The following is a 12,761-nucleotide window of genomic DNA, read 5'->3' as shown; positions in this document are numbered from 1 at the left end:
AATGCTCTGTAGACAAACGCAGCTGAATGCAACAAACTGCAAGAACTCAGGACTGTACACAATACCCATGATCCCACATTCTTCCTCTTGCCTGAAACTGGCCCCACCCAGGGGCTGTCTTCAAAGTGACCATTGCAGAGTTTTCCCTTCCCTTTGTGCAAGCAGCCCTTGTCTCCATAACTCAGCAGCCTCAACCCTTCCTTACACCCTCCCCATCAAGCTACCTTGCCCTTTTACATTTTCAGAAGCATTTCTTTATTATGAATTCAAAATATCTTTTTTAAAACTGTTCTAGCATTTTTAAGTAGAATTGTTAATGTTTTTTTCCATTGGTCTACCTAAAAGTGGCATGGCTTGGGTTTCCCGTCCCTAAGTCTAGTTTTCAAATTAGCCCTGTTAATTTTAGAGTGTCATTTTGCAAACATGAGATTTTCCAGGGATAGATATATAGAGCACTATATCCTAAATGTCTGACCCATTCTTATGCCCATTTTCCATTTGAGGAAAAGTCTTGACATGCAAACTGTCTGGCTAGGGTTTACACAGCCGGTGAGTGGTGGACAGAACACCAGGGCCTGTGCCCTTCACCACTCTGACTTCCCATCAGCCTGGCAGATCACCACATCTTATCTGACTCACACACCTGGAGGTCATAGAGAGGTTTTCAGTGTGAGACCCAAGAGCACGAGCTTCAGGTCAAACAGATCTGAGGCACCCTGCCAAGGAAGTCCCTAATTCCTTGGATCCTCAGCCTCCCAAGCTTCCCATCTGTACAACGCGGATGATAATAAGTAATCCTCACGGACATTGAGCTGATAAAAAAAACATATACTGGGGCCGGGCACGGTGGCTCATGCCTGTAATCCCACCACTTTGGGAGGCCAAGGTGGGTGGATCACTTGAGGTCAGGAGTTTAAGACTAGCCGGGCCAAATGGTGAAACCTCGTCTCTACTAACAATACAAAAATCAGCCGGGCATGGTGGTGCATGCCTGTAGTCCTAGCTACTCGGGAGGCTGAGGCAGGAGAATCCCTTGGACCTGAGAGGCAGATGTTGCAGTGAGCCGAGATCCCGCCATTGCACTCCAGTGTGGGCAACAGAGTGAGACTCCATCTCAAAAAAACAAACAAACAAACAAAAAACCATAGACTGTATATAAAAGGGCTGAACAACAATGAGCCTGACACTTAGCTTATGCTCAGCAGGTGTTTTACATATCTCCAAAAAGCCAGCATCTTCTCCCTCCAAGCATTGGCTCACTCAGCCCCTTCTGCCTCGAACGCAAATCCACTCATCACCAAAGCCCAGCTTTATTTGAAGGGTCCATCTCTGCATTTGTACAGTTAGAATTCATCTCTCTCTGCCCTGATCTCTCATACATTCTATTTGTGCCTGTACTAAACCCTCTACCGTCCCTCTCCCTGTATTTAAGCTACTTGAGAGTCGGCCTCCCCTACAGCATGTAATTCTCCAATGTTTGATGCCGTAATCATAGCCTTATGTGACTATTTAAAAATCAATGTCAGTTAATCAAAGTTAATATTGCAATAGCAACCTTCCAAATGCTCAATAGTCATGAGTAACTAATGAACAGCATAGATTTGTAGACCATTTCCATCACTGCCAAAGGTTCCATTGGACGGCGCTGCTCTGGAGTCCAGGGCCACATCTCAGCTCCCCTTGGTATCTTCCACGTAGGGCAGGTGGCAGAGAGGACCACCTATCCTGAGAGCTTTGCATAGTGGGCTGCTTTTTTTTTTTTTTTTTTTTTTGAGATGGAGTCTCACTCTGTTGCCCAGGCTAGAGTGCAGTGGCACAATCTCGGCTCACTGCAAGCTCCACCTCCTGGGTTCACGCCATTCTCCTGCCTCAGTCCCCTGAGTAGCTGGCACTATAGGCGCCCGCCACCACGCCCAGCTAATTTTTTGTATTTTTAGTAGAGACAGGGTTTCACCGTGTTAGCCAGGATGGTCTCAATCTCCTGACCTCGTGATCCGCCTGCCTCAGCCTCCCAAAGTGCTGAGATTACTGGTGTGAGCCACTGCACCTGGCCAGTGGGCTGCTTTTCATCCTTCAGATCTCAGTTCCAATGTCCCCTCCTCTGTGATTCCTTCCCTGATCACCCTGAAGCAGCTCATACCCGTCTTTACCTCCTCGTCCTGTTTCATTTTCATCCAAGCACCTACTGCCCTCTGAGATGATCTTATTGCTGGTTCAATTCCCCTATCAATCAATGATTCTGTTTTGCTCACAGATGCATCCACAGTGCCTACAAAAGTGCTTATTGCACTGCAGTAGTAGAAGCCTAGACAATGAAGCAGGCCAGGAAGGCCTTTCAGACTCAGAGGAGGTTCCACTTTGATGTCATATGTAGTAAGATGGTTCCTTTTCCTAGACCTCATCTGTGAGATGAGGGGTTGGGCTAGACAATCTCTAAAGAACCTTTGGGCACTGACATCCTTTGATTCCGAAAGACGCCATGGCTCATCCCCCAAGTTGAAGGCCACAGACATTAAGTAGGAGTAGGCAGCATAGGGTATTGGGTGACAGATCAAGCTCTGAGACTCTGGCCCTTTCTTTAGTCCCACTGAAGGTTACTGAAGGTCAGAGATGGAAATGGACATGATTAACTACCCACTGGGAGCTGAAGACGTGTGTGGGCAACTTTCAGAAACTGTGTCCTGTCCTCCTCGGTTGTGACATAGTCCCATTTTACAGAGGAGAAACTGAGTTTCAAGTGAAATAAAGAAGTTGTTCCTGATCAGAGACAGATTCAGGAAGAGAGAGGCGGGAGTTGGAAGCCAGACCCAACTTATTCCTCCTCCCCTCCTCCTCCACTCCACCCGGGGCTAGAACGGCTGCCGGCTGCATCTTCTGCTTTAAACCAAAAAGCAAAACAAACCAAAAAAAGCAAAATGTAGTTCTGCGCTTGATTTAGTTTGGCAACAAGGAATTTTCCCGATTTCCTTTGTAATTTTCCCCAAAGTATAAACTTTCAGAAGACAAAAAGGAAAAATAAAAATAACAAACACTAGGACTTTCTGTGTGATGTTGAAAAAAAAAACAAAAAAACACTTAAACAGAAATACAATTGCATTTTTTAAAATGTCATAAAAGGGTAAGTCATGATTTTAAAGGACATTTTGGGTAGGGGTTACTGTTCTCTTTTGATTTTTATTTTTAGAAAATAATCCCTATGTTTTGTTATTTAAAAAGAAAAACAGGATAGTAAAAATAATTGGAATAAAGATTGTGGCAGAAATCCTATTGACCCTTCTCACTAGATTAGAGAGATCCGAGTGACCCTAGTCACTAGATTAGAGAGATCCAAGTGACCCTGGTCATAGATTAGAGAGAGCCGAGCTCTGCCAGACTCCAGTCTCCCAGGCAAACTCTTTGTGAAGTGGGGATGATGGCATTAGGTGAAAGAAGGACCACAGGGAAAAATACACAAACACTTGTCCCTGCTGTGGGCTCGCAATTGCTACCGAGGTCAGGGCAGCTTTGGGCCTGGGCTGTGGCATCGTCTCCACTTTCTGCTTTTCCTGGCACAAGTCTGAAGCTGCTGGAAGCCCAAGCCACTTGTCCTGAGTTACGAATCTCAGAGAGTGACACCTGTCCTCCCCTTCTCCCAACCCCCAAGTCCCAGGTCGAGCTCCCTTTGGCTGTCATCTGGTGCACAGCCATGGCCTCGGGCCCTCAGGAAACTTTTTAGCAGGAACAAAGATGATTACAGAAATGTTCTACACTCGCTGAGCTTTCCCCATGAGCCCGGCCCTGTCCTAACAGCTTCACATGTGTCACCTCATTCCAATCTGCCGATGACCTTGGTCCACCATGACTCCTGTTTTACTAAGGAGGAAACTGAAGCTGAGAATGTCAAGGAACAGGCCCAAGACCATGCAGCTCATATGCAGCAGAGCAGGGGTTCCACATAGGCAGGCGGGCCCCACTGTCCTCCCTTGCTCTGCAGCCCTTAACAGCTATGAAGGAGCTACAGGGCATAGGTCAGAGCCTGGCTGTGGCCCAGAGCGCATGGCTCAGAGCGTGCCTTGCTGGCATGTTTCCTTTGCACCCCGCCAGAGAGGAGGCAGGAGGTGAGCAGGGTGGGACAGAAGACCTCAGGATTCCAGGGAAAGAGCTCCTGCCTCTCTCACGTGCCAGCAGCAGCCCAGAGCACTTCCTTATGTGTACATGGGGATTGGAATCCCCTTTGTGCCTTTCTCCAAGAGTTTCCACGAGTGTGAAATGAAAAGATGAATGAGAAAGGAAGCCATAAACTATACAGTACTACACAGCTTGCTACTCAAAGTGTGGTCCCCGGACCAGCAGCACTGGCATTCTCTAAGGGGTGATTAGAAAGGCTAGCCCTTGGCCTGACGCCAATGATTTACTGACTCAGGGTCTGCACCTTACAGGGCCTGGGTTCGCTGGGAGGAAAACGTCCTGGGAGGGTAGAGATTAAGTGGGGAGAAGGAGAGAAGGAGAAGCTCTATGAATCAGAAAGCCCGGGAGGAGCGGCTGCTGGGAGTCCAGCACCCAGGCCCCAGCGAGCGGTTTGCTCAGCCTCTTGGGCTGCGTGGGCCTTCAAGATGGCACAGGCTGAACTCAGCGGGTTCTGCCAAGATCCTTCACTTCGTAGCTTTGTGTCCACTCTGCAACTTAGCTCTGCCTGCAGAATGAGGCTCTCAATCCTTGCTAGATTGCAATGGGATCAAATCTGATGGCACAAAGGAGAATGATGTGGAAATCCCTTTGCAGTCTCAGGGGAGGTCAGTGCCTGCCTGAGGAGCATGCTGTGCTGAGTCTGCCAAAGGATGGAGCTCAGAGAAGCCAGACTGAGGGTGTGGAGTGGGGAGGGGGACAGTCTGGCTCCTCCTCACACGCACCTGCTGGAAACCAGTTCCAAACATGACCGTGTGGAGCCACTGTGGCCCTAAGCCAACCAGCCTGACCAACCTACCCTTTTTCAAATACACAGCTGGAGAATCTTGACCACGGCTCCTCACTTTCACCTGGCAGTGAAGACTTCCAAAGCTGGTGGCCTTTGAGTTCCCCAGTGCATCTTGTTTCTGGAGATGGAAAGATGCTGCATTATTATCCTGCGATATTTAATAATTCAATCCAACAAACATTCATCCAACCCTAACCATGGCTAGGCACCAGGGCTACAAAGGTAAGTTAGTTTCTCCTGGTCTATTGGAGGAGACAGACATGTAAGAAGTAACTTGCAGCCCAGAGTGTTAGCTGCAAAGATACACATAATTAAAGAAGAGGTAATTAGAGAGGAAGGAGCAATGGATTCTATTCAGAAAGAGAAGCTAGAAAAGTTTCCCAGAAAAAGTGCATCTGAGTGAGGTTCTGCAATATTAATGAGTTTGCCGGGCCGGGTGTGGTGGCTCACACCTGTAATCCCAGCACTTTGGGATGCCGAGGTGGGTGGATCATCTGGGGTCTAGAGTTCAAGACCAGCCTGACCAACATGTTGAAACCCCATCTCTGCTAAATACAAAAAAAAAATTAACCAGGTGTGGTGGCATCTGCCTGTAATCCCAGCTACTCAGGAGGCTGAGGCGGGAGAATCGCCTGAACCCGGGAGGCGGAGGTTGCAGTGAGCCTAGATTGCACCATTGTACTCCAGCCTGGACAACAGAGTGAAACTCTGTCTCAAAAGAAAAAAAAAAAAAGAGTTTGCCAGATGGGAACAAGAGAGAGCCGATTTTAAGCAGAGGAAACAGCAGACACAGGGACCCAGAATTTCATGGGTGTTTTCAGAACTAGGTTCAGTAATTCAGTAATTTTTGGACTGTCAGTTATGAAAGGGGAGTGACAGGAGAGGAGAGAGAGGCTGGAGCTGGCTATGAAAGACCTTACAGGCACTTAGTTTCTGTTCAGGGAGTATCTAGAAGAAGGTTCTTAAGCTCGGAGATGGTGAGGTCAGACTTCCAGAGATCTTGCAATTCTCGGCCCTTTCTGATCTCTCTTTCTGACTTATTTTCAGCAGTCTTGCTATGTGGATGAGGTAGGATAAATTGGTTTGTTTTGTTCCCAGTATTTTGCCTTCCCCCTCAACGTTGCCAAATTTTGAGTTTCCTGTGGGAATTTTTGGAGGACAGGGGCTACAGCAAGGCTGTTTGAAGGCAACAGCTCTTCTTGCTTTGCAGAAAGCCTGAACTCACTGAAGAGGCAACGGCCTGGGGAGAGGAGGAAGAGCCTTGGAGAGCAAAAAGAAAGAAGAGATTCCCGCAGACCTGAGAAGAGCTCATGTTTATGCACGAGCACGTGTTCATGAATTGGGAAATTATGAGACAGGAGACTCCTGCTTTTCACTGGAGGAAGACAGGGTCTAATTATCCTAATTTGATGGTACCACATGAAACTGACAATACTCTACAAGCTTGGACTCACAGAACAGCAATGTTATGTGGTTCTAATATTTAATATTTTTTCCTTTTTAAGCCACAATTATAGGTTTTTTTGTTTGTTTTTTGATGGAGTCTTCACTCTGCAACCCAAGCTGGAGGGCAGTGGTGCAATCTCAGCTCGCTGTAACCTCCGCCTCCCGGGTTCAAGCGATTCTCCTGCCTCAGCCTCCCCAGTAGCTGGGATTACAGGTGTCCACCACCACACCTAGCTAACTATTTTGTATTTTTAGTAGAGACAGGGTTTCTCCATGTTGGCCAGGCTGGTGTCGAACCCCTGACCTTAAGTGATCCACCCGCCTAGGCCTCCCAAAGTGCTGAGATTACAGATGTGAGCCACCATGCCGGGCCAACCACAATTATGTTTTATTTCTACAATGGGAAGGCATACTCAGGTCTGGGACCCCAAGGGGCAGTGGTGTTTAGGGCCCCCTCACATCTTGCCCACACTGCCTGATGGGGCAGGCAGTTCTCTCCTGACTGACTCGTCAGGAATCCACAAGGCTCAAGCAGATGCCCCTTACTCCAGCTTCATCTTGGGTCTGTCTCTGGCCTATCGCAGCTTCAATTTGCCAAAGTCCCATTGCTTTGAAGAAATGGAGGTAACAGAGGATCAGCTCTCGACAACCTCATTCCATCACCTGCCAACCTGCTGCCCATTTCTCAGAGCACATCTGATCCAGAGTGGATGAGGAGCAGAACCACCACGTGGCTGCCCCACCTCACCTGGTCAGAAGTCATGCAGTCAACATTGTCACTTGTCCAAGCATAGAAATCACAGGAAATCTCTGGCTCCGTTGTGGACACGGTGAAGAAGCTGCAGGCCTCGTCCTCTGCGCAATCTGCAAGCACCATGGGATGGTCACTCACCTGGCTTTCCCAGGGGATGCTGAGGGCAGAGCAGACACATCCCCCTGCCCCTGCCCCACATGCCCAAACACACACACACACACACAAATATGCAGATATACAAATACACACACCCCCTCCAAATACACAAATATACACACACACATGCACACACACTTCCAAACACACAAAGACACACAAATATACACCTAAATACACACAGACACACACAAATATACACCCAAATATACACACAAACCCCCCACACACACAAACATGTGGATACACAAATACACACCCCCCTCCAAATACATACAAATAGGTACACACACATGCACACACACCTCCAAACACAAAAACACACACATACACCTAAATACACAGAGACACACAAATATACACACAAAAACCCCCCACACACAAATACACAAATACACATCCAAATACACCCAAGCACACACACACACACACACAGCTCCAAACACACATACAAATACACACCCAAATAAACACATACCTCCAAATAAACACCCAAACACACACACACAAATACACACAAATACACATTCAAATACACACACCTCCAAATACACACACACACAAATACACACACAAATACACCCCCCAAATGTACCGCCACAAACACACATATAAGCACACATTTATTAAGTACATACCATGAACCTCATGCAGTGTTAAGTGTTTTCGGTGTATTGAATCATCGATCCCCCATCTTACAGTTAAGGAACTGGAGCACAGCTCCGTTCAGGCACTTACTCACCGAGGTCACAAAGCTACCAAGTGGCAGAGCTAGGATTGAGATCTAAGTAGTCAGACTTCAGAACTTGTACAGTTACTAAGCTGTATCTGCCTAAATTAAACCTTTTTTACATTTTAATTGCTTCTATTCTATGAGGAGCCAAGCCTAGGTATCCACTGAGATCATAACTTTGTTCAAGGCTATGTCCCATTTCCATGAGGAACAGACAGCAGCCTTGCAGGGGATTGAATGATAGAATAGAATTCCCACTTCCTACAGTGAGTACCCTCTCAAGATGACAAGAGGCCACGCGCTTAATGAGGGCAGGGACCACGGCTGCTTTTTGTGGACACTGTGTGATAGGCATGAAGCATTCAACTGTGTAATATTCATGAATAATGATGGCAATTAATGATTTATCAGGGATTGAAGGTTTTGGTAGAAAATGTAAATTAAGGAGAAAAAGCGTACACTTACATATTTATCATTACAAAGCACTTTCACATATATTATTAATACTGATTCTTGCATTAGGTAAGAGGTAAATTTAGAGAGGGAATACCAAGACTAAAAATCAGTACAGTCTGTGGCTGATGGGAGCAAAGCAGTAACTTGAATACCTTTGCAATCCAATTCCTGAGCCCTTCCCACTGTATTTGCCCAGCTGAAAGGCGAGGGAAAGCCACTGGTATCTGGGATGGAGATGTCTTCCTTTTCTCTAACAGGACATCTCACAAACTGCAGCTCTACTGAGATGACATTCTTGGGTGCAGAGGTGGCCTTCTGGGGGTTTTCATCATCTCCTGATTTTCATCTCAGCATTGTACAGCTGTAATGTCTTCATGAACTAGGCACTGAGAGGTTGATAATGTCATTTTACCCAGAAACTGTCTGGCTTATTCAGAACACCCCCCGCCCCAAAAAATAATTCTGTTTTAAAATATTTTTTTGAGACAGGGTCTGACTCTGTTGCCCAGGCTGGAGTGCATTAGCGCAATCTTGGCTCACTGCAACCTCTGCCTCCTGGACTCAAGCCATCTTCCCACCTTAGCCTCTCAAGTAGCTGGGATTACAGGTACGCACCATCATGCCTGGCTAATTTTTGTATTATTATTATTTTTATTTTTTTGTAGAGATGCAGTTTCGCCACATTGCCCAGGCTGGTCTCCATCCACCTGCCTCGGCCTCCCAAAGTGCTGGCATTACAAGCACAAGCGACTGTGCCCAGCTCCAAAGAAAATAATTCTTACTGGTCCACTGGCTTATGGCTCTAAAGTTCTCCTGTCCCCTTAACTGAACTAACCTAATCTTCACGGCAAGCAGATCCCTGCTTCGGGCTCAGAGACAAATTCAGTCAAGAAAACAATTAAAGTTCTGGATCAGTGTTAGAAGGATGAGCACCCTGGACCCTGGTTGGTTAAGTGCTGAACTAGAACCAGGGTTCCTACCATGACCCCAATCATAGCTTCCCCTCACGCCCCCAACAATCCACATTCCTCTCCTATTCCCGATCATGCTATTTAGTTCTCTAGATGACTTGGTTTTCTTACCAGTCTCCCCTTTCCCCACCAACAATGATATCCACCCCTTCACTGACTCAGTGGCTTTATTTTCCTGCCACTTAGATGGCCCTTTGATCTACCATAAAACCACCTTGATTTTTTGTTATGGGCTGAATTATGTTTTATCCTCACAATTTGTATCATGTAGTCCTACCCCCAACACCACAGAATGGGACTGCATTTGGAGTTAGGGTCTTGAAAGAGGTAAATGAAGTGCATAATGAGATCATTAGGGTGGGCCCTAAGCCAATAGGACTGGTGTCCTTATGAGAAATAAAGATTAGGATACAGACACACACATAGGGAAGACCAAGTGAAGTCACAGGGAGAAGTGAGTCACCTGCAAGCCCAGGAGAGGGGCCTCAGAAGAAACCAACCCTGCCAACACCTTGATCCTGGACTTCTGGCCTCCAGAATTACAAGAAAATCCATTTTGTTGTTTAAGTCCCCCAGTCTACGGTATTTTGTCCCAGCAGCCCAAACAGACTAACACAGCGCTGGATGCCTGCCTGGACCTCTACTCAACCTGCAAATACTGCTTGTCTTGGATTGCTCTGCTCTCGTTTGTCTGATAGGATGGCATCTTGCTGGACCTCCTTGATGTGGCTCTGTTTCTCAAACTGTTGTCTGTTTCCTCTCAGCATATTTTAGACACTGAACTCAGTGGCCCACTTGGCTAAACCATCTCTGGACATGAACAGATGGACATGTTTTCCCTGCTTGCCTCACTCCCTAAGATTCTGCATCCTCTTTTGCTTCCCATCCCACCAGTTTGCCCTTCCTTTTTCTTTCTTTCTTTCTTTTTTTTTTTGACGGAGTTTCACTCTTGATGCCCAGGCTGGAGTGCAATGGAGCGATCTCGGCTCACTGCAACCTCCACCTCCCACCAGGTTCAAGCAATTCTCATGCCTCAGCCTCCTGAGTAGCTGGGATTACAGGTACCCACCAACATGCCTGGCCAATTTTTTGTATTTTTAGTAGAGACGAGGTTTCACCATGTTGGCCAGGCTGGTCACGAACTCCTGACCTCAAGTGATCCACCCCCCTCAGCCTCCAAAGTGCTGGGATTACAGGCATGAGCTACCATGCCCTGCCTGCCCTTCTAACTTAAGCTGTGTCACAGTGTGTGCACACATTAGCAGGTATATGACAATCCTTGTTGAGACAAATAACTGCCAAAGCTGTCCCTCAAGTCTGTCATCCTCATGCTGATTCCTCACATCTACTCATTTGACCACTTGGTTCTGTCCCTACATTCCTGTCAATATCTCTCATTCTACAAATATTTCCTTCAGCTTCTACTTCATGCCTTGCACTCTGTTTGTGAAACAAACTATAGTGTGCTCACCATAACCAAAGCTGATATCCAAAACAGATTTACACTCAGAGTGTTAATTACTTAATAACTACATCACATGTGGGTACTGAGGAAGGCATAATGCAGTGGTTAAAATGGCAAAAATAGACACTGGGGACTACTGGGGGGAATACAGGGAGGAGGACAGGGTTGTAAAACTAACTACTGTGACTACGCTCACTACCTGGGTGATGGACTCAATCGTACCCCAAGCCTCGGCAGCATACCACATACCCATATAACAAAACTGCATGTGCACCCCCTAAATCTAAAATCAAAGATGACATTATTTTTTAATATTTTTATTTCAATAGCTTTTAGGATACAAGTGGTTTTGAGTTACATGGATGCATTGTATAGTGGTGAAGTCTGAGATTTTAGTGCACCCCAAAGATAAAATCATTTAAAACAAAAAAAGACTGCAGGCTTTGACGTTGTTACTTTGGGTTTGAATTTAAGCCCTGACCCTTGCTGGTTCTGTGTCATTGAGCAAGTCACTTACACTCTTAAAGCTTTATTTTTGTCTTCTGTAACTCAGGATAGCAATGGCCACTTTATGGGTGGCTTTGGGATTGTGAGATAATCCTTGTAAATATGCATGCTCAATAAATACAGCCTTTATTAACACCTCTCTGACCCCACTGTTAAAATAGGGAGATACAGATCCTGACCTGGACACATAGATCTATGCCAAACTAATTTCGTTCATTTCTACTCCTTAACATGTGCCACGTGGATAGCATACAGTAGATACAATGTCAACTCTGCAATTAAATTATGAATTGAATATGCCTTCTGGAAATCAATTCATTTATAGTGTTTTTGATAAAGTATGTTTTTAAATTATAGTTTTAATGGTTTGATTTGGTTTGTCTCGACAACTCTCAGCAGAGCTTATTTCCACACCCTCTTCTGAGTGCATATCTCCCCACCACTCCTCACCTCTCAAGCACTGCATCACGGGGAACTCAGAATCAGGAACTTTGGATCTGACAGCCACAGGAGCATTGGCATCGAAGATCACCTTTGATTCTGGAGCCTTCTCAAACTTCTGCATCACTGAAAATCAAGCAGATTTAGTAAATCTGACTCAGAAGGGTGTAGGGCATCTGCAGAGAAGCCGTAAAGACTGTTAGGTCAAGAAGTCAATACCCATTCGTAGCTCTTGGTAACATAAATGTCCCAGGAAAAGCAATTCTTTTGTAAGGTAGCTCCAACATACTGCTCCATATCTAAAACTGAGAGTTACAACTTACCAGCTCTCCCTGCTTCTCCCTTATTGTCATGAAGTGAGGTGGAAATTTAATGTTAGTCCTTTCAACTATTTTCTTCTCATTAACATTGATAATATAAACTTATATTTCTCTGTCCCTATCCTTCAGTGCTAATTACATCATATAATTATTTTACTGGCATTTTCTTTGTGTAAAACAACTTGAATTCTTTCTGAAATTAGGTAAGTTATTTTTTAAAAGACATGTGCATATGTATTTAGGTAAATCTGAAGACATGTCATGTGGCTCAGGCATTTTTAAGATTGTTTAAGTGATTTATTAGCATCTGTTTTCCTAGCTACCATCAACACACTTGAGTTCCATTTGATAGGAATAACAGTCACAAGCTCATAAAACTAGACAAGTGAGGAGGAAGAAATATAATTTCTCAGGGCTATGAGAGTTGGAACTTTTTCTTCACCAAGAAAAAAAGAAAGCATGGAGGCTAACTCTCAAGGAATGAGATTCACCTTCCAAGCCACAAATTCCCAAGAGTGTCAATATCTTACAGTCTTACAGGTAACTGTCAAAAAGAAA

General features: G+C 45.6%; 1 protein-coding gene across 1 annotated transcript in view; it reads right to left on the bottom strand.

Annotated features, from left to right (window-relative positions):
• TG (thyroglobulin) overlaps positions 1 to 12,761 on the bottom strand; it is a 279,014-nt gene that overhangs the window by 203,770 nt on the left and 62,483 nt on the right. Inside the window, exons 23-25 of the mRNA XM_054499133.2 lie at positions 11,893 to 12,009; positions 7,149 to 7,264; positions 4,964 to 5,072 (exon numbers count right to left, since the gene is read on the bottom strand). Coding sequence (XP_054355108.2) covers positions 4,964 to 5,072; positions 7,149 to 7,264; positions 11,893 to 12,009 — 342 coding nt within the window. The remainder of the gene's footprint in view (positions 1 to 4,963; positions 5,073 to 7,148; positions 7,265 to 11,892; positions 12,010 to 12,761) is intronic.

The sequence above is a fragment of the Pongo pygmaeus genome, chromosome 7 (assembly GCF_028885625.2).
Source record: "Pongo pygmaeus isolate AG05252 chromosome 7, NHGRI_mPonPyg2-v2.0_pri, whole genome shotgun sequence".
Classification (NCBI taxonomy): Eukaryota; Metazoa; Chordata; class Mammalia; order Primates; family Hominidae; genus Pongo; species Pongo pygmaeus.
The sequence above is the reverse complement of the archived record's forward strand: the minus strand, read 5'-3'. Positions and strand labels throughout refer to the sequence as shown.